Here is a 27,198-nt window from a genome sequence, read left to right as displayed (position 1 = left end):
TCCTTGTAAATGAAGTTGTGTTTGTGTAAGAGACACTTGCTGGTTATATAAGCTCAAGTATTCAGATAACCAAATTAAGAAACCTTCAAGGGTGAGAATTAAATTAATTAAAAAAAAAACCCCAACTATTTTTTTCTGTAAACTGTTAAACTTATTTTGAACTAGAGATTGCAAGGTTGTTGATCCAAACTGGAGGCTTCCAGCTGAAGTAGCTGTGCCAACCAATCCCCGTGTGGTATAGGTACAACCAGGCTAAGAACATGTGTATATGGATTTTGCTAAACCTGCTGGTGGAAATGGTGAAGTGATATTGGGAGGGAAGCTTCCTTGGCTGATGTGTGCCTCATCTCTGCAGGAGGAAGGTGAAAAATTTCTTTTCAGGAATTCCTGTACAGCTACAGTGCTGCAGGTCCAGTGCCTCAGGAGTGTCTCAGGTGTGCTGTGGAAAGCATAATACTGCCAAAATCTCTGGGAAGGAAAAGGATGAGTCTGGTATTTAGTAGCCAGGTGTTCAGGGATTGGGCTAGTAAAAACCCCATGGCTTGCTTAATGGTGCTAAGGTCTAACCTTTGATTTCCATTGCTTTGTAGTTGTTATTTTTTAATTAAAAAAATGACCTACGTGAATGGATCTTGTTTGATCTAGACACTACAGCAGCTAAAATCCAAAAGTTTTTATTTTATTTTTCCAAAAATCAAACCCTTGATTTGCACTGTCCTGATCGGTAAACCTGAATTATGGGTTGTTAAATCCTGGTGTTGGGCAGTTGCATCATGTAGATGTTCTTGCTAAATGCTGTGAGAAACATCATCTTTGTTCTTTCCCAGTATGTAAGGGAGGGGTAGAGAGAAGGAGGGAGAGGGAAACTGAAAATCGAGGTAGAGCACTGGAGGGTCCTCTGTTCTGGTGCAGGTAGAAATGGGTGATAGGCTTTGAGACAGGAGTAATCCATTTCCTGTATGGTTTTTCTGAAACTCAGCCTGGGTGAAACCTTCCTCTCTCCGTAGCTGTTCTGGATAATGACACATTTTCTACCTTTGATCCTACACACCAAGTGGTTCATTTGTGATGTACTCAGTGAGCTGAAGTGAGTGCTGCACAGGCCAGATTTCTGTCTTTGCTACAGCTGTGGGGGCTTAAGATTGTTAGTCACTGTGCAGAGGAGATATCCTTTGTATCTCCATCACCCTCCCGTGAATACTGAAGCCTTTCAAGGATTTTAGACTAGGACTGCAAAGTGTTCATTTTTGCAGGAGCATGGGTGCTGAGGTGTTAAAACTAGTTAGTAGATTAATCTAAATGTTCAACAGTACAGTAAAAAGGATGGTTCTTCTGCAGCCCTAATCCATTGCTTTGAAAGGAGTGTTTGGTCTACCAAAAAATCCTTGGTGGTCTATTAACTAGAAATCTGGCCAATTTATGTAGAAATTAATGCTTTTAGGTTGTTTTGGTTTTAGTGTTATGTAAAGCTGACATTGGGACGTGGGCAACTTTGGATGAGAAAGAGTTATCAGCACCTGGTTTTCCACCAGACTTTGACTGGAAGCTGTGCCCAGAGGGGTGGGCAGAGGACCGGCCAGCTCTCAGGAGGTCTGTGCTGCAGAACTGGCCCCTTGAGCTGATGGTGGATGTCGGGTAAATGGTGGAACGAGGTTTTCAAGAAGTGAAAGACACATTTCATCACCTAGAGTGTAAGTTTGCTTTCTTTCCAGCTGGATAAATAATGTCAGAGTCAAAGCACATTCAAATCCTGGCACAGAGGTTTGCAAGAGGAGCAGGAGAGAAAGCAATGTGGGGAAATGTAGGTCTAAGGGATGAGGTAAAGATTGAGCAAAGTGTGTGAACATGTATTATGAGGAAACTGCCAGGGCTCATCTGAAGGGTGCATGGCACAATCCTGGTTCAACTACCAGCAAAAAAAAGGTGTATGGTGTGGTCAGCAGACGTCTTGGCAGGATCAAAGCTTTATTTTTAAATCTGTCCGTTTCAATTCCAGTGTTTGAAGCTAGAAATAGCCCAGCGTCGCAGGAGCACCATATGGTGAGCACTGTCCTCTCCCAGCCAGGGCTGGAAATGGGGGCTGGGATGTGTGCTCTGTTCAGGTGATCTCATTTCAGTGCTGAGCATTCAGTTCACCACCACACCAAGGCTTCAGCTTTTAGAGTAAACACGGTGCTAATCTGATTGTGTAAAGGTGGTGTGCGAGTAATACCTGCCTCGGGGACCAGTTCGATTACTCTAAAGGTAAAAAGAAATAAAGTCAGTATAAAAGGTTGACACATATTACTGAAGATCAAATTCGACAAGCATCCTCCAGGCATATTTAATATAAAATGTAGATGGCATTAATTCGCAGGATCTCTGAATTCTGGTCATCTAAGGAAGTTCTGCTGGTCTCTTTTTCTGTATCTGTACCATGTCCTGAAACATTAACTTCCAAACCCATCAGGATCCCACAGATGAAGTGGGCATGAAACTAATTTCTATTGATTTTAGCCCTGGTTGGGTCTGTTGGGTGAGAAAAAAATTACTTTTTGCCTTGCATATCTGCCCAGACATAGCAGGCTCCTGCCTGCTTCATCAGTGGCTCCACATCACGGCTGCCTCCTCGACAGTCACCTCTGTGCTGGCAGCCAGAGTGGCCTCCACGGAGGGATTTTGATTTTTCTGAGAATGTCAGCAACGTGAACTGGGACAGAAAAAAAAAATAAAAATCTAGGGTGGGGAGATACTGAACTGGAGCTGGCACCAAGCTTCCCATTGAGATCAGCAGTGGTTAAAGGATGTGCCATGGCAGAAACGCAGGCACACCCTCACGGCTCCTCCGTGGGCAGCTCTCCCAGGAGCAGTTTTCTGATGAGGTTTTAATTAGGTAAATTTATGATTATACTTCAGAAAAACATTATATCTTACTGAGCACGGAGGGGTTAGACTAGATGAACTCAAGAGGTCCCTTCCCATCCTCGGTGATTCAGTCATTCTGTATGTTTTTAAAGCCTTCTTAATTATTAAGCTAGCAGTTGATTTTTTTGAGCTTTTCCAAGAATACAAGAAGCAGCTATTATTTCTTAGCAGCAGATGTACTGTGACTCTTGATTATATTAATTTGACTGTTCATAATTTTTCTTTTTCATAACTTGCTTTTGTTCATAACTCACTGTTGCTATTCTCAACTGCTTTTTGTACAGCTGCTGCAGATCCCTTCAATGCAAAAACATGCTGGAATTATTTTAACACAAACCTCACACAGCCTTTTAACACTACTTGAGGACTCCTAGAATCTTCATATACTGTATATTTTCCTTTTGGAAAGGTGCAAGGGCTCAAAGCTGCGTAAGAAAAAGCTAATCAACTCTGTAAATTGATTAGTCAGCAAAGTAAATGATACTAACAAAAAAAAAACCCCAAAAAACCCCCCAACAAAACCAGCTACTTTTCCCTAGAAATATTTGATTTGTCCTGTATTTCAATGAATAAAGATGTGAGGTTTAACAGGATACTCAGAGTCACGTGATTGTTGGTGTTTTCTTGCATAATGCCCTCAGTATCTCTGTGCCTGGTCTGTTTGTGTGATGGGGATAGGAAGAAAGAAACCTTTTGTTATCGTTCATCAAAGGCTTCCAGCTTTTTTTTTTTTTTTTTTTTTTTTTTTTTAATTTAGTGTCAGAGCTTGGGTTTCCTGGAACATCAAGTAATTATCTTCTTGTGTTTGATGACCTTACAGTCAACTCAGATTTTGCTTTTGGATTCACTATTAATTCTTTGGCCAATTTTTAGAAGAGTCTTAACTTCATCTTTAATTAGAAACCAGCGATCTTGTGTTCCCAGTCAGTCACAGGACTTCAGTTACTTCAGCTGATGATTAAGTGTAGTATATCGATGGTTTGGTATGCACATGCCTAAACACAGGTTAAGTTTTAGCTGGTTTTAGTTAATAAAGAACAAAATATGGTTATAACCCTCATACACCCTAGGTTTTGGGCTTTCTGCTCAACAAGTGTGGGGTCCAACACTGGTTGGCGGCAAGTTCTGAGTGCTCAAAGGTTGTGGATGCCCCTGGAGAACGAGCTCTCTGAGGATCACGTTTATGGTCACTAGCCCTGATGGCAGCATTCAAAACTGCTGGAGTGTGACATTTTCCACAGTTCCTCCCTGCTCTGGCCCGAGACAAAGAGCTGGAGACAGACGGCGCCTGCAGGAATAGCCCTATTGAGAGCCAACTTCAGGAGAAAGCAGAGGCTGTTTTAGACAGATATTTGATGTTGGTTGAAATGAATGATATAAGAACCAAGGAGGAGATCTTTAAGTCTGATTAAGAGAGAAATCTTTAAGTCTAACCAGGAGTGCACGGTTTGTTCAGTGTAAGTGAGAACCTGACCTGCTCACACGGTCAGAAGGGTCTGAATAAAAAGCTGGAAGCAGTACGACACTTAAAGCCATCTGGAATGCAAAAATGTAAATGTGTGCTGGATAGGCTGTCATGCCATGCTGACAGCCTCACTAGGCTAACTGATAAAGCTCTTTATAAATAGTGGAATATTAGGCCTAGATGCCTTAAAAGAGATTATTTGCTGACTAATTATCCTCCCAAAGGTTTATCCTGGGGGTGTGGTGAGGTACCTCTGACCTTTACTTTGGAGTTCCTCAGAAGAGAATAAAGTTACAACCACCCATTGAGGATGCAAAGTGCCCATCCCACGGCGAAGCCACAGGTGGGCCATATTCTTGGAGCAGCCCGTGCTCTTGGGCTCTTTCGTGCTCTTTGCTCTAAGACCCAAGTCGTACAGGAGGAGGTTTGGGGTCTCTTGCACCTGATGGCCTTGTGTTCCTGCAAGGAGAGCCCGTATTAGTTACCGCTCCAGACACAGCTGCAGTGTGTATGTGGATTTCCCTCCTGTGCAGGTTAAATATGAAATGGTTCCTGTGCCTTTTTATCTTTGTAAAAATGTCCTATGAAGATATGGTGCTCAAACAGAATTTTTTCTCCAACAGCCCAGGTAGTTACCACAGTACATTGAGTTAAACACGTGTATATTTTCTGTTACAATCTACTCTGAGGCTTGTAAACTGTTATCTCCATTTTCTTGCAGAATCTTCCTGAGTCTTTTCCAGGGTCTAAGCACCTGTGGGCGCTCATCTCTGCTGTGTTCTAGCCCCTTCCCCAAAACCCAGGCTGCCTGGCTTTCATTTCTGCAGCCAAAGAGCTCCTTTAGCAGTGGAATGAATCCAACCAAGAGGTGGTGGGAACAGGTAAGGACCGTGAGGCAATAGCTGCTGTTAAGTTCCTGCAGAGCTACTTAAAAGGGGAGAGGAAGGCAGCTAGATAACTTTATTGAGGACAGTTCCAGAAAAATGGGACAGTTGGCTCTGGAGAGGCAAAAGAGAGTACAAGGACTGTTCTTAGATCTCATTTCTTGTTTTGATCCACACAAAACATTGTGCATTTTATTCTTGCCTAGATTTACTTCTCGTGTGTAAGAAAACAGTGGTTGCATTTATTTGAAAAACAAAAAACCCACAAAGACATTCACCACCCCCCCCCCCAACAATTTAATGTGAATTAAATGGCTTCCATTGGCCAACTACTTAAGGAAATATGGGAATATGATCAGACTACAGTCATGGAGTGGTTTTTGGTAGTGGCAATGATGGCAAACCCTGAGATGGCTTCCAGGTAGAAATAAAAGCATGGGATCATCTGACACAACCATACCATCCAAATGATTTTAGTCCCAAAAGCAGTAATTTTGTTGGTTGTTAATAGACAAATCTGTTGGCCTGTACTTGAGGACAAGAGAGAGAGATCTGAATGTGTTTGGGAAATGTAACTGTGTCCTGGGAGTCTGTGGAGGTGGAGGCTGTGCAGCAGCCACTACAGAAGTGTGTGCCTGGGAAATCTGGGCCTCTCCGAGCCACCACCCACCCTGCAGTTCTGGCTTCATGGAATTAAGCACTGCAGAAATCTCCAATGGAGCCAGCAAGGGGGTATAAGCGATTCTCTTTAGAGAGAGCCCAAACTTTGAGAGCTTCTTCTGACTCTAGTAACCATTCTTGGCTGGAAGAACCAATTCATGTAGCTGTTATAGCCCTCTCATCTACATGAGTTAACGAGTTTTACTCACTAGATATGAGGGTGAAATGAATTCTGCTCAGAGAATAGCTCCACACGGGTGCCAATTCCATCACATTATGTAAATAGCCTGTAACTAATAGAGAAGCCTATGAAATGAAATAAAAGACATCAGTCAGTGCATTTGCATAGAAACCAAGCTATATGCCAAAGGAACCTTGTTTAAAAATGAGTGATAGCAGACAAGTTAATTCTAAGGTTGCCATTGTGGAACATTTTAAAGCGTCTTATTAGCATAGAATTGAAAGGACAATGTTGTTTTGTATTTATGGTCTATGAGGTGCCACTAATTACATCTGCAGTCCCTCTGACCCTTTGTTGTGAGGTTACTCAAAGCTTTGCTGTAGATTTGCTGTCCTCTCAGAGTCCTATTCAAACCCATGAATAAAATCAAATATTTATATGATGAAGCAAACTTCTTCATATAAAACTAGTAGCTTGGTTTATCACCCATCTACTGTGATGGGCCTGGTGAAAGCGGGGACTTGTGATTAAAAAGCAGAAAAATGTGAGTCTGTAAATGTGAAGAATGATTTTTCTCCTGAAGGCCAAATCCTATTTTATCTTCATTAAATAACACCCAGAACTGCAAGGAAGAAGGTGGCTGTGTTGTGTTGGCCACTCTGTGCATCTTGTAAAAGAGCCCTAGCCCCACACAGTCTGCGTGGGGAACAGGAGGAGGGCGTTGGGAAAGGAGGTGCAAGGCTTAGAGGACTTGTCATACTTAGACCATGATCGTCTGTGAGTCCCGAGGCAACGTTTTGGCTAAAAGACCTCTCTATCAGTGGGGATGTTTTATCATCTTTCTACTTTGTGTTTACATAGGCCATTTCAACCTGGAGAAAGTGTTATAAATGTTTTTAAATGCCATTTGTGCCTACACGAATGCAAAGGTTTTTGATGCATTTACAACAGCGTAATGGGGACATAGTGTGGCAACTTGTGTGTGGATTCGTTTTAGTGGGGTTTTTTTGTTTGTTTTGTTTTGTTTTTGTTTGTTTGTTTGGGTTTTTTTGTTTGTTTGTTTGGGTTTTTTTTAAACTTCAAAGGATCCCAAATGCTGAGGCAAAACTCCTGTGGCATCTCTGTGAAACTCTGACACCCTTCCTGGGCAACGGGCAGCACGTGCCCTTGCTAGTCTGAAGCTGTGCATCTTCTGATCAGGTAGCGCAGAACCGAGCAGGTTCTGCTGCCTGTGTCACCTTTCAGTGGGGGTGGCGATGTGCCTTTCTGTCTTCTAGCCAGCCACTGTTCTTCCAAAGACAGGAGGGTAATAATCCGTGAGACATCTATTCTTTCAAATTCGGTCAAGACTGGCCAGTGGCCTAAATGTTATCAGGGTCAAAAAGACAGAAACGTAATGGTACAAACTTTGTTTCTATAGGAAAGTAGGTTAAAGTCGAGATGTGCTTTGAGAGGCATGGAGCAGAGCTTAATAAATAAGAACAATGCCATCACATAACATATTGTACTTGCCCTCTATGGCCACATTTCTGTAAGTATGTAGCTACCTGCCTTGCCATAATTTCTATTTCTTTCTAGAATCTGGGTAAGATTCCGACACTTCTTAAATGCAAAATTTATCTCCCTGGAAGTGAGCTCTAGTGTTTTTCAGAATTGCACCCGTTGCAGTACAGTTTAGTGCCATGTTAATTTACAGTTATGTCGGGGTGAAATATTCTTGCCTTGCAATTGATGCAGCTGTGATGGAACTTGAAAAAAATATAATGCAAGAAATGGAACCTGGGTATCATTGGCCACTTGTAGAGGATCAGGATTGGATAGAACAAAACCATCACATCTTCAAGGCTGGAATCTGCCCCGGTAATACGTGTCATTGTTAAATCCCAGGAGTTTCTACCATACTTGATAAAATAGTGATAATGCAGGTAAGCGTGGTATGAACATTTTGGCTTAAGCAGGGTAAATCAGAAGTATCTTTCTCCTACTTAGGTACTGATGAATTAAAACAGTAGTAGATGCTGCTTTGGAAATGAATCTGTATCTACTGGGCTGCAATGCAGCACTCGGAAGAGCTCTTTCAGTATTTGTGCTACAGATAAAATTTCCTGAGCTGCTGAACTTCCACTCTGACAAATTGCACAGATTATTCAACGTAGCTGCAAAATGTCGAAGAAGACACTATTGCAAACACATTGATTATATTTGAGTGCAAATCATAAAGTACCATAGCAAAAAGCTGCTCTGCCCTTGAGGCATAGATTCACTTGAAACCTTCCTGCTTTATGATTCTGTCCTTCTCCACCAAAAAGTATGTTAGCACCATGAGCCCTGAGAAGAAAGCTGTCTAGCTATTTTTGTCTTTGTCTCTTCTGGAAACAGTAAACATCTAATTCTTAACTGATCTCTCTTTATCTAATAGGTGAACACGTGAAATACTAAACCATTTCCAGAACTGTTTGTATGAGAACCATGCCGTCAAGATTATAAGCAGTAAAATTCACCAGCCGGGCAACGTAGCAGTTTTATACAGTGTAATATTTATTTATCAGTAGATGGGAGGAATTAAAGTATTTAAATAACACAGAGCAATGGCACTGCTTTTGTCCATGTACATAGCTGCAGTCGATAATCAATTGAGCTCTCTGCTCAAGGGAATCATTTTCACAAGAATGCCATTTTCCAAATATCTAACTCTAGTTCTATGTGCTTACAGTTAAACCAATCAACCATAAAATACAGATACATATAAGGATATAATAATAACAAGGATGTTTATAAATATATTTGTCTGGTCTGCATGTCTGAACCACTTGAACAAAGCTCTGATACAGTTTTTTTTAAAAAATCCATCGCTGCTCAGACTTTGTTTGTACATTTGAATAGCATTCTCGAGTTCAGATTCCCCCTCTAGCTTTCCATAATTAACTCCATGTTTCTGCTCCCCCGAGGAAGCTCACAGTCCTCCATCCAGTTGGATCAAGTAACGACAGTCTGGTGAGCAAGGCTTTTACAATTTTGTCTACTTGCTATACCAATAAAATAAGGGAAAATAAAGTTATCCTCAGCATTACCGAACACAGGGCAACATTTGTCAGTTTAATATTGTGACTTGAGCAATCTTTAAATATTGCATATTGCACAGTTACATACATCACCGTCACATAGCATGTTGAAGTCCATAATGCTTATGTGTTAAAAATAAGTAACTTCTCTTTGTTTGTTCCTATTCCTATCAAAGTCAATTCCTTCTGACTCGTCTGGAAATATCAGAATGCATATAAAGCCAGGGGATGTAATGAGAGAACATGCAGTGTGAAGGGCGACGTCTTCGAGACAGTGATGATAGTCTGTTCAGATGGCAACGATTTTTAAAAGTGCAGCAGTAAGAAAAGAGATACTTGATAAGGGAATGCTCAGAACAGAAATGAGGCATCAGCACTTGAGCCAAATGAAAGTGTAAGGAAGAAATGACAAGAAGAAATCATGGCACAAGTATCATTCACGTTTGATTCTGAAGGAGTCTCACTGCTCAGACAGCTTCCACCTGGTAACAAAGAACCCTCTTATGCCAAGATTCAGACTGGAAAAATTGATTGCTTAACTCTGACCAGGATGGCAGGAGTAGACAATTGGTGTTACAAAAAGCAATAACTATTTTTTTTTTCTTTTTTTCCCCAGCTGTTTAATGCCACAGATAGTACTGCCCAAGCTCTTGTAGGGCGAGACAGTAAAGGGAGACCATCCGTCAGCATCCCTGGCCTTCTCATAAGGTCAAAAGAGTTTTTGCTGCCCACTGACCACAGTTTAGACTATTTCTCATTTCATGGCTGTATTTAAACCACCGGGGGCATGATACTAAAAGCACTTCTGCTGTAAAACTATGTGTACTTGGACGTGCCTACGGGATGGGAATACTGGTACGGGAGTCACTTAGGCCAAGTGCACACATGGGAATCTCAGCTGGGCCTGATTCAGACACTAAATACTGTCTGAAATGTTTGCCACGATGAGAACTGAGAGTAATCTGAACTGTTGTGTCTAATATTAATAAATTAGATTATATTGTGAAAGTCGTGTGCTTGTAAATTGCTTTAAGCATGGGCCCTGAAGCTGTAAACAGGGTGCTTAAATATGAAGTGGTGGTAGAGATTGTGTTCCAAACTCAGAGAAATCCAGCTGATAACCCTGCCTCTAGCAGATATGCCACTGTAATTTGTTAAAATGCCCCGTTCAGTGAATGATTTTCTGAAAATATTAGATGGCTTCCTGTATGGGTCCTGGAATCTCCAAGAAAAGTGAAAACCCTGGATCAGATTTGCTCTCAATTAAGCAAGTGAAACGGAGATATTAAATCACTTGATTACCCTGGAGTCTCACCGATGGAGCAGAGAACCAACTCCATCACCTCTCCTTCCCCGAGGCACGCACCAGCCACTCGGAGTACTCACAGCACCTCGGCAGCGTCGCTGACTGTAGCTCACTGCTTTCTACTGGGCTCAGCGCCTCTTGTGCTGAACAGCCAGCTGGGTGTATCAGCAAGAAAGGGAGCCCAGTGACAGATGTTTGGAGTTAATAGAAACAATTAATACTAAGGTACTATCAACAGTCTGATCATTAGTTTTTATCAGGTATTTATCTGTCTCCTATTTTTTTTTTTTATGATGCACAAGGCAGGTGTTGAAGTTATGTTTTATGCGCTTCATGGGTGTGATATTTGATCCAATGAGGAAAAAAAATACTAAATTATGCCAAAACTATACCTGTCACTCAAATACTTGATTACCATGACAGTAATTCTGCCATCCTTGCTCCTGTGAGTAGTGCTGCCCTTACAACTTCAGTGGGGTCCCTGATAGATTTCAATGGGGTCTTTTTGCTCAGCGGGAGTCAGGAAACATTTAACAACCCAGCACATCTGCAAGAGCTTGTGAGGCTCTTCCCACGGATCTCCTCTGGTAGTAGAGTAATGCAGACACTTTGCACTAATGCTGTAGCAACAGGACAAGAGAACGGTGACCTGACAGAATCCTGCAAGAACTGTATGACTACAGAAAACGATGGTCCCTATCCAAGAGAATTTTATAGCCTTAAGGTATGTTTCATCATAGCTGAATCATCAAGGAGCTGATTGTAATCTGAATGTTAATTCTTTTTGCTTAAGTGGGGCATCAGTAAATCGCTAAAGTTAGAGAATAAATTACAAGAAATTTTATGTACGTGTTGAAACAAGCGTGATTTTTGTAAAAAAAAAAAAAAAAAAAAAAAAAAAAAGAGGCTTTACCAATACGGGTGATTAATTATATTTAACTTGAACAAGAGAAACCATGGTGAGTTGTTGGACTAAAGTGTTCTAAGTATTTTATTTAAACAGCCCAATATTAACTGATATTTATGTTGGAGCTGTAGCATGGGTGAAGAATGTTTGGTTATTTTTTTATGGCCAAACTGGGAAGTGTTATGAAAAATGTTTTTGTTTGAGAAATGTTGTATTAAGTATTACACCTTTACTCTTCTATGTACTGTGTTACAAAAGAAACTATTTTAAAACACAGGCTAGCAGAAATGATCACATCTGCCTCAAGAGTGGCTTCTTGCCAGTGTAAGAATATGGGGAAAGATATTTCTGAAATTAAAGGGCAAACTAATTTTCTACTCAAAGAGGAACCTATAATCTGAGTAAGTAGCTAAACCAAAATTTACTCTGAATTCATAGTGTGCTTGTTTGATAATGGAGATTCTAAAAGGTCTGTTTCGGAGACCTGTGATGATGGCAATAGAGAAAGCAATAATCTGTACTGGTGGTTTGGAGAGGAATACAATGCTTTTAGGGGAAATGCTAAATATGTATTTCATCTTGAACAACATCAATCTGAGTGGAATTTGCAGTACATCAAATGGGGCCTGTATTACTGCTCATTAAAAAAACCCAATAATACAACAAAACAAAAATCAAACTGAATGCCAGCTCAAGCCTTTTCCCTTGTTAAAATATAATTTCTAGGTTGAACTGGTACTAAACCAAAATAAACTGCGTGTTGGGGCTGAAAGGAAGATGGTGGAAGCGTAGGATAACCTGAAGAGGCTTCCTTACAGTGTGAACTGCTGATAAACTATTGTACAGATTAGCCAGAGGTGGGAACAGGGTAGGGTTGGAAAATTGAACAGACAGAAAATAGTCTGTGAAAAGGCTGATCAAGTCGGGAATGCCATAGTATTCAGTTTACTTGGATGAAGCCAGATGTTTCGGAAGAACAACTGCATCCGTGGCTGAAATGGGAATATTTTTATTGGTGCTAAAGTGGCATGACAGTGACTTGGAAATTGTGGATTAAAATCCTAAAATAGTAATACTGTTTATAATTTGTTATTATTGATCTTCAAGACTCTTGGAAGTGGTTTATTAGCATTAATACTATCATGAAGTACTTGCTAGGACTATGCCTGTGGGAGCATAATCCTGTTTTTGCTGAACTAAATGGTAAAGACTTCCTCTAAACTCAGCGGTAACGTGACCAAGACCCACAGAAAGGGGTCATGTGCAACAAAATACAAAATTTTTGAAACTGCTGTTGGATTATTTTAGATATCCACGGGAGGATTATTTAATTTCAGAGATCCCTTAGATGCATCAGTTTGAAGATTTGAAAGGGCAATATTTTCATATTCCTCTCGTGACGCTGAGCATCTGCAGCGGTGAACTAATACTATCAAATCCTTCTGAAAATTCTTGTTGAGAAATCCATAAAAAATGGGATTGATACAAGTTGAGATCATGGCCACAAGGTGGCATATTGTAAATGCTAGATTATGATTACAGCTCATTAGCGCCTCATAGTTCCAATCAAAAACAACATTGAATATATTGAGAGGCAACCAGCAAGCCGCAAAAGTCACAACAATTGATATCAACATCAGATTAATCCTTTTGTTCTCACTCAGTCTGCTCTCATTCTCTCTCATCCTGTCTATTTTACTGTGTCTCCTCCAAAGACACACAAATATCCTGAGATAGCAGATAAAAATAAATCCCAGTGGGAAGCAGTACTGGAAAAACAGCAGAGTAGTGGTAAAAATCAGTCGCTCTGTAACAGACGGCCATGCTTCAATGCAAGCAACCTTGTTCTTGTAGAAATCACTATGGAAAGACAGATGTTTGAAGGGTTCATCAGTTAGCTGGTGAAATATTAAAAAAGGAACGGATATTATGAGGGAAAACCCCCAGGTGAAAAGAATTCCCCAGTAAGCGTGTGAAATATTAGGCTTCCAGCCACGTGGGTTCACAATTAGCTGGTATCTCTCGATAGCAATCAGTACAAGTGAGCAAATGGAGACGGTGACAGATACGCTTTGTACAAAAGAAGTTATTTTACACATAGCTTCCCCAAATATCCAGTAGTCCATTAAGGTATACGCAACTGTGACAGGAATACACATGATACAGATCAAGATGTCTGATAAAGAGAGGTTGGCAATCAAAACGTTGGTAACATTTTGAGCGTCTTTCCGTCTCTTTATTAGAACCATCAGGCAAAGATTTCCAAAAAGCCCCACTATTGTAACTAATGTGTAGGCTGTAATGAGCAAGAATTCTGCAAGGAAGGAAGGTCGGCATGTATCAAAGTTCAAAAACTGAGAATAGGTGATGTTAGAGATAGTTTGATTAGACAGAATCTCACTGGAGTGCTGAATGGCTTTATCCATCGTGAGGCATCTCCCAACCTAGGGACAAAACCTAGTATTATTTAAATATACTTTGTATGGATCTTTCCAAGGCAATGATTACTATGAGTCTATTGTTGTAGCTGGTGTCCTTGAAGTTTTGAGCAATATCATTAATTACAGCAATGGAAAAGCCAGTAGCTGAGTATTAGTGGGTTTGTGGGTGTATATATATATATATATGGAGGTTGATGCTACATTTCTGAGGTTCTGCACTGACAGTGTTACAGACCCACAACTGATTGTGATGTATAAGAAACAGCAATGATAGCTCTGGTTAAACTTGTGTGAACATTTTCATACGAATCCTCTTTTGCCAACTGTGAATAAACTTTGCTTTTGAAAATAGAATATTTTAAGATCTGTCTCAGCTGAAGATTTAGCAAGGTTTAAAGAATTCCAATGAGGATAATCTGTTGCTTTTTTATTGTCAGAAAAGAAGAATTGGGTCCTGCCATCACATTGCTAGCTCAGACATCACACTTATATTTTCTCTAGAGCTACAAAGCAATGTGAGCTAATACACCAAATCCCTCTGGTTTAGTCAAAAGGATGTGTGCTTGAGCTTAAATGATATTCAACACCTCTATGAATGACATCTTTAAGAGAATTTCCTGTTCTGCTTACGTATTAAAGATAACGTGTCCTTTTTCCTCAAGCTAATCTGAGAAAAATGTAAACCAAAGATCATGTCTTAGTTATACACACAATTATTTCCATAGCAGTAGTTGCCAAAGGTTGTCTCATTTCCCTACACAGCGTTCACTGTTGTACAAGTTTGACAAATGATACCCCCCCCCCAAATTTTCTGTCGCTAAATACAACATGTACTTAAGAGACACAGAGCTGATTCTTCTTTCAGTTCTAACTTAAACAGGTGTCAAGCAAAAATCTGATATTAGTACAATTCTGTTGTTTTAAAACTAGTATTAATGGGAAGAATTAGGTTCAGCAGAATATCTTGATGGGTTTGAATTTATCACCGAGTTAAAAAGCTAATCTTAAATCAAAGGCTCACCAGCTTTCTGGCCAGAAAGAGGTTGTTTCCAACCTGGGAAAGGAAAAAGAAGGATGTAAAGAGTTACTTTTAAAACTGAAAGATGGATAAGTATGTTCTACACATATACCTTTCAAAACTCAACTCTAACTCACCTTAGTTCCTTTTTGAAGTAGGAATTATTGGAAAAGTAACTGGAAGGAGGTCATTCTTCATTCCTAGTAATAAATACCATAGTGTGGAGAACCTGTGGAGAAAGGAGGATGAAGAAACAGTGGGAAGTTAAAAAGGATGCACAAAAAGAAGGGATGGGTGGGTGTTTTATTGTTACTAGAAATAATCTGTTTATGTGTAGAAGATTTGTCAACCTTTTTATAGAAGTGATTGCCATTATTTAGTCACTCAGGAATAGAAATTGTTTGGTTGCTTGCATGAGATTAAACACCATATCCAGAGTTAAACTGGCAACTATGGTTCTGTGACTATTTTCCCCCAGGCACTCAAAGAATATTCCAGCTAGAGTTACATCTTAGACTTCTTTATCCTGGTCTGCTTGACATAAGTTTGGGTGCTTCAAATTAAGATTCTAAAAAAAAACCCCAAACCAATACAACCACCTTTGGAGCATCTATTGCCACTCTTATTCTGATTAACATATACTTTTCAACTAGTTGTAGTCATGTTGGAGTGAGAAGTGGCTGTAGATTTATGTGACTATATGTGACCCTGATGTTCCAAATATGACTCAATTTGTGGTCAAGAGCTAACATTAAGCCCTGTAGTCTCCCTAAATCACCCGTCTGGCCTGTTACAGCAATATGGAGGGACCAGCATAGAAACCTGTACAATCCCTCTGCAAAAGTTACTGAAGTCTAGTTTCTCAGAAAGACTTTGTGGTCTCTCACAGGTGTCTCTACTCCAGTAGTACGGGAGCAAGAGCTGTGTACCCTACCGGGTGTGCTCCAGCTTGCAGAAACTTTTCTCCTGTTGAGCCCAGGAGAAATGAAAAGGATTCATTCCGAAGGCAGCACAATCACACCCTGCAGAACCCGACGCTGTGGCTGGGCAGCAGCACCTTCAGGCAACGTATTTCCTGGAATGCACCATAAAGCACTTTTCCCTGGAGCAGCACTAATTACTGGCTGGATTTATCACACGGAAGGATGCATGTGCTGGAAGAAGAAGAGGCCAACAAGTGGTAAATGTTGCCCTGATGAGTTTTGCTGCCACTTTAGATGTGTAAGAGTCTAAAGTCTGGCTGCTTTATCCCATGGGTGATCTTTCTCTTTGCACAGCCTGTGGTATTCACCTGACTCGCACAGATCTGAGCCCTGCCCTTTGAGAAAAGATCAGGTCTTAGCAGGGGGGACCTGGCTTGGAAGCAAGATACCTTCAAAGACAAGCTCTGCTCTTCCCTGCTTTTTATGTTAGCAGGAGAAGCTGTGGGGACTCAAAAGACATGGGGCTGAGCCAGGCTTGCAATATTTTATGCACTATTTGCTACGCTCGCTTATTTATCCATGATTGCACAACACGGTTTGATAGTGAGTGCTGAATGTCCTCTCCCAAGAATTCAAAGTGGGTGGCAGGGCTTCTTTGGCACTTTCGACCATTAAGGAAAAGTCCCTGTACGGACCTTCTGATCAGTTCACTCTCTATATTACCTCATCTATTAGATCATCTACATTGTCCTTTTTTTTCCGGAAAAATATTGATTTCTTTTCACTGTTTGTACTGTGAGTTAAAAAGTGTAGTCTTTAGTACATGTCATACTACAAGGCGATTTAAACATTTCCTTGGCGATAAAACAATTACCCCTGTCTCGTTGAAATATCAGGAATATGCATAGCGTTAGAAAAAATAAGTTACACTAGTACTTACTGCAGCATGTTGAACTCCATTGTAATACATACTGGCATTTTTTTTAAGCTAATAAATATTAGTGGAATCAGCGTCTTTGAGCTGCAACTACAGCTGATACCAGAATTGGATTGAAGTGTTCAGTAAGAGAACTAATTACTTCAATCCCTAATCCATGCATTTTGAAAAAGATTCTGTACCACAGTCAGAGTTTAACACTATAAGAAATGATAATCCACTTAGCCTGGTTGTTTCATTCTTCTAGATGCAGAAACATTACTGAAATGTGCCTAAGCAAAAAAAAGTTAAAAGCATGGTCTCAAATAAAATTAGTTTTGAAAAGGCTTTTTTTTTTTTTTTCTTTTTCCTAAGTATTTTCTTACCTATGTCAAAGATGCATAGTCCCATCCCTTCAAAGTGACCAGTAAATGTTTTGGTTGCAAACATTGTTTGTTGATTAAGTTCCAGAGTATTGCACAGATAAAATCTGGAGGATAATTTGCATTCAATGTTAAATATAGGAGGTACAGAATACAATAATCCTTTAAAAATATATATTTCAGTAAGTTTTGCCACAGTTTTATGGATTTTCTGACTTCTTACCTGATGAAAAATTCAAGTCATATCCACACTGTCATTAACAATTTTTCTTTTCCCTTTCTGAGTTAATTACAAAGCCAGCAAACACATCTCCTTTGTGTATAAAAGAATCCAAAGCAAAGCCATCTGCTGCTAAAGCGATACTTAAACTCTCCTTTCTTCTCTTTCTGAAACAAACCACAGTTTCACAATTTCCAACTGTGACCGAATCCACCAGTCTGTAGAAAGGCTGCTGAGGAATAAAACAAGCTCTGGAATCCAAGAAGAGGCGAACAGCAATGAGCAGGGAGGAGAAAGGACCAGTAGTCATGGGGATGGATTTTTCTCCACTGTGCAGCTTCCCTCCGCCCTGTCAAACACCTTATCTTACAATTGCATTTTCAATTATCTTATCTGTTCTGTAGTGCAAATGTTTTCCCTATGTTGGATTTCATACATAAACATCTGCAGATGTCTTATTGCTTTTTTAACTGAGGGAGATATGAAAATACAGTAAGCTGCCTAGAAAGAACATGCACACCCTATTAAGTGTATCATTTTCTCTGTTGCAATTAAGATAATCTTATTTTCATTATAAATAGCTATTTTAGCTTTTACTCCAGAGATATAAAAATATTCCTAAAAAGCAAAGCATGGCACATTACACTGGCACAGGTTGAAAAGGGGCTTTAATATTTTTGCTGTTTTTCCAGTAAAAGCCCATACCTTTTGTAGCTGCTTGTTTATAAAAATTAACGTTCAACATTTCCTTATGAAATATTTAGAGTGGATGTTTATGGGAGAGAAAGATAACTGGTCTTACTTAGGACGTGATAGTTGGTATATTGCTTTTTAAACCTGAAACCGTACGTGGGTCCACTTAACCCCCAGTATCCCAATCTCTTACGCTGAACTGTGCTGTGGCTCTCCAGTACTAGAGAAAGCAGAGGCAATAGGAAATAGTCCAGGGTTAGAATGTGTCTGTGTGGGAACAGACTCAGGAAACTAGATTATGATTCCCTGTTAAATTAGAGAAGTAGAAACTTGCAGACAAAACATTTGAGAGGGTACTGGAGTCTGTCTTAATGCATCTGTGTTTTCAGAGAGAAAGATTATGAAAAGCAGTAGGATTTTGGGTTGAGCAAGACTGATGCTGTACCTTGAGTGCAGTTAGAACTAATTATATGAAAATACGGTTAGTTATCATGCTGTTGTGTTTGTAGAAAATAAGGGTGGAGGGAGACTCTGAGATCAGCCAGACAAACTGCCTGCTTCCAGTGTATTTGTATTTATTCATGATGTGTTTGTCTAACCTGTTTTTTAAACATCCGTGGCAGTCCTAGATTATGTATTCGAGTGACTAATTTACTGTTAGGAAAACTTCCTTAACCCTTCCCCCTAAAATGTCCTTCACTTTAATTTAGCCCATTGCTTTTTATTCGGAGTCATCTGTGAATTCTGAAATTTTAAGCAACGTGCTACCATCAGGCAATGTGAATATACTTTTCTAAAGTATTTCTAGCACTTGCTGGTTTTGATTATGTCAAAAATACTATAAAAAAAAAAGCTTTTCCAAAGTACTTCAGAATTTCCGTGGCTGGTTGTAGTGTAACCCAAGAAGTGAATCAAGACCTAAAAATGAAATGTGCTAGATATACATCAGAACGGGCCATAAAAATGCATTATCTTGTTTATAAAGGAAATAAGTCAGTAAAACTAAAATATGTTCTGATTCTTTATATAAATTTCAAAAAGGTCAGGCTGCTGATTTACATAGGCTTCTGTTTCTAATGTAACACTGTATGCAGTCCTCCATCTGTGGAAAGACTGAAGTGTTTAATGTGTGATCCCCTCGGTTTTACAGTCACATCAATCTGCTGGATTTAATTTTGTGGTAACCTGTTGTGAATTAGACCACATCCGACATCAGAGGCCTGTGGGTGTAGCTGTTCTTGGTCCGTTTATGCCTGATGTCAAAGGTATGTATGCTAAGTGGAATCTATAGCTGTGTAGGAAGGGATCAAGGTATATTATTTTCAGCCAAATGCTGTAGCATCTGTTTGCAAAAAAAAAAGGTTAAGGGATAGCAGAACCGTGCTTACTTTATATAAATGATCACATTATTTCTAAATAGCTCAGTATTAAGGAAAATAGCCTTTATCAGTAGACACTGAGAACTAACTGGAAGGCAGGACTGCAACTGTAGTGAGAAGCAAACTTTATATGTAACTCAATTACAAAAAGTTAAAATATATTGCAGATGACTGCTATTGGCTTGCCAATGTCGAGTGTAAATTTAGTAGCTCTGCCTGTGTGGGATTTCAGCAGTTCAAAGATTACTATAATGTAGGAAATGGTAGGAATTTTATTATGATTTTAACGAGTTTTATCAGGGATTTCTGTCTCAGTTTGCAAAACAAACAAATGAACAAAAACCCCTTAAAACAATCAGTGTACCGATTCTTGCTACACTGAGTGCCAGTCATAATACTGATACCTCACCACAATCAATCCAATAAAAGCCTGATCCTAAAAGCTTTCCAGGTATGATATTCACACTGAAATCGATTGGAACATCTTTTCCAAGCATCTGGTTATAGGGCAGCTGGAGGCATGACTTCAGCTTGTGCAGATGCTCCCAAGCCAGTTTTAGGGCAGGTAGTGATGGAAGCAGAGAGCTCAGGGCACTGTCAGCCAGCTCACTGGCCCGTGTCTAGGAGCGCAGTCTCATCTGATTCCAGTGCAGGCTTGCTATTACTGTGGCTCCCAGGCTATGGCAAACAGACCACGGGCAGTGTGGAAAACCAGGGTGATGAGGTGATAAACAGATTTTCAAACTTTAAGTTTGTAATAACGTCTGTTGCGTTGGCAACAGCCTGTTGGTGAAAAATTGTCCAGCATGTAAGTACTTTGAGTTCACCTTCTGCTTTGGCATTTACATGATTCCTTGCCCAGCAGGAAGCTTTGCTGATGGCTGACCACTCTAAGCTTTTGCTTTTGCTTATGATGCTTAGTTTCTTCTCCCGTGTAGCTCTGCAGCAGTCCTTGTTCCTACCTGGTGCAGCCCCCTTCTTCAGAAAGCAAGGTTTAGTAGAGATGTATACATACAATTTCTCAGCTTCCTAGGTGAAAGAGTTCTTTAAAAGCAGTTTGGCTAAGAGCTGGTTCAGTGACCTGTAACATCTCTGAAGGGTCTGGAATATTTCTTCCTAATAAATATTATTCTTTATAGCACTTCAAAGAGGCACAGAGAAACAAGCAACAATAATTGGAAATCTCTTATGTGCCGGTTAATGTCAGGAAAGTAAGATAATATGCTATGATGGAGGAAAACCACAGTCCTTTCACATTTTCCTGTTTCATGGAGAGATCTACACCCTAATAAGGTACCTTTGGCAAATAGGTTATAATTTGACCAAATTAGCAACATCTGAACACCAACTAAGTATGCACTGTAAATTTTTCTCCAAAGATCATGCAGATAAAGAAAGATTGCTGAATATGTGTAAGTTGGAGCACTGCTCCATGATACAGAATTCTTTTCCTAATTGGAAAGAAAAAAAAAAAATCACAAAAATTACTCAGGTTCACTACCTGGAGTTTAGGTTTCACTCCCTTGTATTGCATAGCTCTAGTGAATAGCTTTGCAGTATCCTTGATGCTTCATTCTGGTCCGTGCCTCTCAACTAGGTCATGCCTAAAATAAAAAGTCAACTGTTTTACAATCTGCTTTAACTTTAAATGAGTTACTTATAATATCATAGTCATTCTTAAATTGTATCATGCCACGAACTTTCGGCTGATTTTCTGGACCTTATTCAGCTGGCATACAGTTGAGATGGAGATTGATACACTCCCTGGCTGGAAGGTTAGCATCTTTATTTTTTGGGTCAGCCAAGTTACTTTTCTTACTGAAAAAAAAGATATGTGAGTAATTGTAACAGCAGTGTGAGCGCATTAATGAATATTTTATAATAGTTTCCATTTTCCAAATCCTGATTCAATCCTTTGTAGCTTTCTAGAACTTCTCCAGCTGATGTTTTCTAAAAGTGATCTCTGCCAAAGAGTGAGTTATTTCAGTAGGTCACAGATTTGGGGGGAATATAATAATTTGTATCTCTGGTGATTTCTTTTTTTCCATTCTACAGTCTTTTTATAACAACACTGTGAGCACCAAACCCTGCTGTTCTCATGCCATGACATCTTTCACTGTCCTAATTGTTAATTAAGAAATACTTAGATAATCAAAAGGTTAATGTTTCAATTTTCCTGCATGTTTAAAACTGTAATAACAGTTTTAGTTTTCTGAATTAAAAATATGAATTCTATACTGCTATTTTGTGTCTAGTAAGCCTCACTTTTATGCACTACCTGATTTTAAAATTTCTTGAATATCATGGATGTCCTACAGCTAATTTCAGGCAGGTACATACTGAACTTCATGGCGTAACTCTTCCTGCTGTTTTCAAACAAAGCTAAATGTCAGTTATGCAAAAGCACCACAGAAAACACCCTACAGAGGTTCTACAGAATGAGAAATAGATGGGGGCTAGGAATAGCTAAGGGAAAGAAAAAGAAGATTTTAATTTAACTGGAAAATACATAAAGAAAGATTTGCAGATGAAAAAGATCAGAGGGTGGCTGAGATTGCTGTTAGCTCCAGGTCTTCCTTTGGCAAAACTTATGATCCTGGTCTGTCTTAACGAAGGTATAGAGAAAGATCTACCCTCTCACTTGTGTCACAGCATTGCTAGGTTCTTTGATCCTTGACAAGAATCTTGACTTTTCAGACTGAATTTTGCTGTCTTAGTTTCATCCCATCACTCCAAATTACGGCCAGCTCTTATATAAACTTTTAGGAAAGAGAAGAAAGGAAATCATCAATTACGATAGAAAAGTGAAAAGATGAAAGAGGAAAAGAGAAACTGAGTTTCAGAGGGAAGAGGAGGAAGGGCAGGATTTAAGAAAAAATGGTAATGTAAGTCCAAAGAAAAGGATGCAAATTCAATTCTCTGATGACTTCGCTTCACCCTTCACAAAGGTGTGTTTCTCTCTTTCAGCACACTCCCCTTACGAAGGGCTCAGGGAAGATTTTGTTCAGTGAGATGAACTTTTGATACTACTTACTAAAGAAACAGTTCTTGTGGGTTATTCTGTAACTACCTTTTTATCTGTAGAATATCTTATTTTGCATTAAGCAAATAAAAGAGAGGTAGTGTTCTATTCCCCATCTGAATTTGCACAGGGTAGAAATTTTTATCCTGATGAGTGTCATGCTCAAACCTTAGGTGGGCAAAAGACTATCTAGTTTACTCTCAGTGCATTTTAATTAATCTTTTTCAATGAAAACCCTCTCCCAACCAGTGCTAAATCATGATAGTCTCAAAAGTAAGATCACAGATTTGATGCTTTTGTGGATTAAAGTACAAACAGCAGAACAGAGTAAAAGATAAATCTTTTGCCAAAACATCATGAGCTCTCTCAAGGACAGCTGTATCTCTTTAAGAAGTTCTTCACACCTGTAGCTAAAGCAAGCGGTCAGGATGGGGGAAGTTTGTGGTGTTGCTGCATGTTTTATCAAAAAAGTCTTCCTATGAACTGCAAAATTACTCTCTACGTGAGGTGTTAATTTAGGTAAGAGCGAGGCTTCTAGAAGTCTAATAATATATCTTTGAAACTATTAGATTAAACATCCTTGCCTGAAAGTGTGTGGATCTCAGTGATCTGGGAGATTATGGTTAAATCCCCTCTCTATTCCCAGCTGTTCCCATCTATGCACATTTAGAAAAATCAGGATGAGATCTGTCTATAGCTAGGATGATGTAATTATACTCTTCAAGGAGCATATGTCAATGCAGATCTAATTTGGCAAACAGGCTCCATGAAGGAATCCTCCAGGTTTCAAAATGCTTTCTGTCTGCTGGAAGGTAAAACCAGACCTAAATCTAGAGGACTGTACTATGTTAACAAAACATGCTTAAACTCATAAAAAAATCCAGTTGATTCATAGAATGGTTTGGGTTGAAAGGGACCTTAAAGACTATCTAGTTCCAGCCCCCCAGCCATGGGCAGGGACACCTTCCACTAGCCCAGGTTGCCCAAAGCCCCGTCCAACCTGGCCTTGAACCCTTCCAGGGAGGGGGCAGCTACAGCTTCAGAAGTATGTTTCTTTAGTGACAAAAATTGCTGTAAAGCCTGCCTTAATAATTTATTTTGTATCAGCTTTTACTAAGAATATATGGTAATATAGGAAGTGTAGTATTGGGAAGGGACTGTTCAGATTCCTTTGGTTTATGATCTGTTAAGCAGTGATGCCCTCCTGTGGACTCGAGGTAGTAGGTTTTCTATTGGAATAACTAGAATGTTTCATGCGTGAAAACAATGTGGCTTTATTTCTTTCTAACACTCTAACACTGACTAAAATGTCCCATAAAGACATTGACCGCAGTGCATTATTTGACCAGTGCCTCTGCTTTGAACACATTTCCTTAAGGTGATGATACAGGTGAAGATTTTACCTGTGTTAGAAACTTAAACTGCTTCTACAATGATTTTTTTTATTATATAGTTTGCTATCAGAATTGAAACACTGTAATGCTGTGACTGCCCTGTCAGGAGAAGAAAAGTATGTATTTCTTTTTAATGGTGTTTGCCTAATAATTTCTAAATACATAGGATGATACTATGCATTTCTCGTATACAGTTAAAAGCGGCTTAAAAATGTGGTGGAGAAACTGCCGTAGGTGTTGAAGTGTTGTCGGTTTTAGCAGTCTCGTCACATCTCACATGCACGGTGTGAGATTCACTCTGGTTCTGCGCTCACACTGCTGCGGTACCTCTGCACCTCGCGTCGCTCGAGGGAAAAGGCACATTTCAGGAGCAGGTAAAGGCACAGAGGTCACAGGAGTGTGTACAAGTGACGTGGTGCACTGAGAAGAGCCTGGCTGCCTCACCGGGCATGAATCCGAGAGGAATTGGAGAGGTCTGGTTGGAGTCTCTGTGGTCTCACAGATGACCCGGGAGGTATGAAGGTCTGTGGGATATGGGGAGGAACTGATGTTTAGCTCTCTAGGAAACACTGTGTCACCGCAGCCTGGGGGTAGGTGTCAGGGCACACGTACATTTGCACTGTGCTTGGCCCTCTCAGTGGGGACTGAACACTGAGAATGTAATTTTGAGCAAATACATCAACTACATGAGGTCACTTACGTGGCAGTTGGACAGGAGGACACCGGGTCAAGTGGAGTTTGGCCTTTCTGTAGCATCAGCGGAGACATTTCTCTCTGCAAGAGATGGGTATATATATTGTAAAGGTGTTTTCCTTTCGTTAATCCACGAGTCGGAAGCGCAGATGAAGAGGAAGCAGTTGGGCTATACTTGTTGAGCTGTGTCAGCAACTGATTTTGCCTCCTGGTTTGCTCACATCTTAAAGAACCTCATCTCCTCTGCTGAAAGAAGCAGCAACTTCTTTCTTTGATCTCTTCCTTGGCCTCCTTGTCTGTCTTGCTTTCAGGGAGAGAAAGTGAGCTGTAAACAAACATTCTGTTTTCTTTGTTATCTGTTGAGGCCATATTTACCTCCCCTTAATTTTTCTTCCTTTTTGCTGTAAATTATTAAGGGTCTATAAAACTCTTGTGAGTTATTTTCTACACGAAACATATTAATTTATCTTGGGAAGGGCCACACGGTTTTTACAATAGGTGGTAGGCAAAATATATTTTTGTATTTCCTGTAATTGTGTGGAGCTTGCAGACAGCCTCTGGGAAGAAGATTTATTTTTTTTTTAATAGAGTGGGATATGTTCTTTTTATTTTAAACCCACAAATATTTCAGTGACATTATGGGCATATTCTCTTTTCTAAAACTAAATAAAAGGATTGTGTCTCTTCATGTACTGAGATAAATGGATCTAAACACGTGACATCTTTCTCTGTAAATGGTTGTCAAACATGCATTTAATATTCCTGTCATATTAATAAGTTACTCTTAACAGACTTGGCTATAACAGAAAAAAAATTCCTATTTAAGAAAAATCAGATTACTATATTGCAAGTTATTAATCCTACTGGTTAATGATAATCGTAGCCTTTGAGACTAAAGCATGAAAACTTGGCCTGCTGATAGAAATGAGGCTAGCAGTGTTAATCTCTGGAGTTGACACGATCTGAAAAGGAACACCGAAGAATCTTTGTGCTGAAATGTTCAGCCTCTCCGGGACTATCGTTAACTAAGCTTTCAGCACAGTCAATCTTACGCTTGTATCTGTGAGTCTCCAAGGGTGCATTTCCACAGCAGTTGATCTAAATCAGGGGGATGTTGCAGTTCTGCTTCCTCCCCCCTGCCAGCACCAGCACTCATGGGATCATGCAAGAGAGTGTTTCAGAAAGCTGAGGCAGCTAAAAACTAAGCCCTTTTTCATGATAAAATTATTCTTGGCTCTCTCAGTTCTCTTAAGTGGATTGCTGTGTGTTTGCACAAGCATCAGGGCTGGTGCGTGGGAGAAGGCAGGATCCCAGGGCTGGGGCACAGCAATCCCAGCGCAGATCAGCTCAGACAACTGTGCAACTACATCCCGACATGGTGCCTGATGCAAAGCTGGAACCACCAGGTCGGGAGGGTTGGAATATTCAGTGTACACCTTTATAAAGGCTCCCAGGCTTGGTGTTGGAGGGAGGACTTACACTCGTCTCCCTGAGCAAGGGACCAGAAATGTGACTGACAGGGGACCCAGCGCAGGATCCTGCTGGAAACCAGGTGGTCTGATAGTTGTTTTTTATTAACCCAGTACCCAAAACCTCTGGTTTACACTAACCTGGATTTCCCATCTGTGATTCAGGAAGGTAAGGTGATTTATGACTGAGGTTTGGTGCCAGCGTTCTTGGATGATGTGGAGAGTAAAATGGCACAGACAGGCTTTTGAAAGCCAAGCTCTGGGATATAAACCAGGTATTACATAGGGGACTTCAAGGAAGATTTTCACAGGTTAAACTCTTTGGAGGTGCAGATCTTACGTGTCTGAGAGATACTGCAACGGTCAGAAATTCTCAACTTGTGGTAACTGGTAGAAGTAATATGACCCTTTCATAGGGAACAGCGTCCTAAAAAAATCTTGGAAAACGTCCATGGAGTTATCATCATAGATGAGACAAGACAGACCCGCTTTTCAGGATCTAGTGCCTGAAAAAGCAAAGCAATGGAAAACAAGGAACAAGAGCAAACAGGGAGAGGTGCCCAAACAGAAGAGGAAGTCTCATCATCCCAGTAGACCCCACAGTATATTATAATATATCTTTAGTTAACAAAGAGTACTCTGTGCACAGATGCTTTAACATTTCATGAGTTCTTGAGGTTTCCACTCACTTTAATATATTCAGTTATATGGTTATTTTTTCAAAGATTGTCTGTCTAAACAGAAACTTTATCTCATTGTGGAAATAATAAACAAAGGAAGAAGCTACCTGAAGAGTACTGTGAAATTGCCTTCAGTGAAGGTTTTAGACATCTATCGGACAGTTAACTGTGAGGAGGACTAAGTTAACATGAGTTTCAGGAACTAGAAATGTGTTAATGTGCCTCGTGAAACGGGACCTGACCTTTTAACTTTGTAAGAAAGGTTATTTCCTACATAAACGCCAGTGGGTATGTGTGTGTCCCCCCCAATCCTGTTTCTGATGAAAAATTCAGTATGTTGCAAATAGTGCTGCAGTCTTCGAGCTGTCAATGTTTAAGATGCTATTAAAGGAAAAGGAAAAAAGGAAATACATCTCACTATTAGTCATTTTACAGAGCCTGCACACTCTTGAGTAGCTCTAATTATTTCTCTAAGAAAATACCTCCTTTTCAGAGCTAAAGAGAGGTTTAAGGGTGAGGCGCAGGAATAGGTTTGGAAAGAGGGAAACTAGCGAGAAGAGCTGCCTGAGAGAACAGATTTGGTAGCTGGGAGCATGCT

General features: G+C 40.0%; 1 protein-coding gene across 2 annotated transcripts; it reads right to left on the bottom strand.

The window, feature by feature from the left end:
• Positions 1–8,933: 8,933 nt before the first annotated feature.
• Positions 8,934–17,542, bottom strand: LOC113485337 (neuropeptide Y receptor type 6-like). 2 transcript variants are annotated; one of them, XM_026858455.1, is made up of 4 exons: positions 17,274–17,542; positions 14,966–15,057; positions 14,832–14,864; positions 8,934–13,813 (listed from the first exon to the last, which is right to left on the bottom strand). In XM_026858455.1, the coding sequence occupies exon 4, from the start codon at positions 13,793–13,795 to the stop codon at positions 12,674–12,676; it is 1,122 nt and encodes a 373-aa protein (XP_026714256.1). In that variant the 5' UTR covers positions 13,796–13,813; positions 14,832–14,864; positions 14,966–15,057; positions 17,274–17,542; the 3' UTR covers positions 8,934–12,673. The 2 variants fall into 2 exon arrangements, with proteins under 2 accessions (XP_026714256.1, XP_026714257.1); XM_026858456.1 differs by lacking the exon at positions 14,832–14,864.
• Positions 17,543–27,198: the final 9,656 nt, after the last annotated feature.

The sequence above is a fragment of the Athene cunicularia genome (assembly GCF_003259725.1).
Source record: "Athene cunicularia isolate RWA chromosome 13 unlocalized genomic scaffold, athCun1 chr13_part1, whole genome shotgun sequence".
Classification (NCBI taxonomy): domain Eukaryota; kingdom Metazoa; phylum Chordata; class Aves; order Strigiformes; family Strigidae; genus Athene; species Athene cunicularia.
Note: the sequence above shows the minus strand (reverse complement) of the source record. Positions and strands in the feature narration are given on the sequence as shown.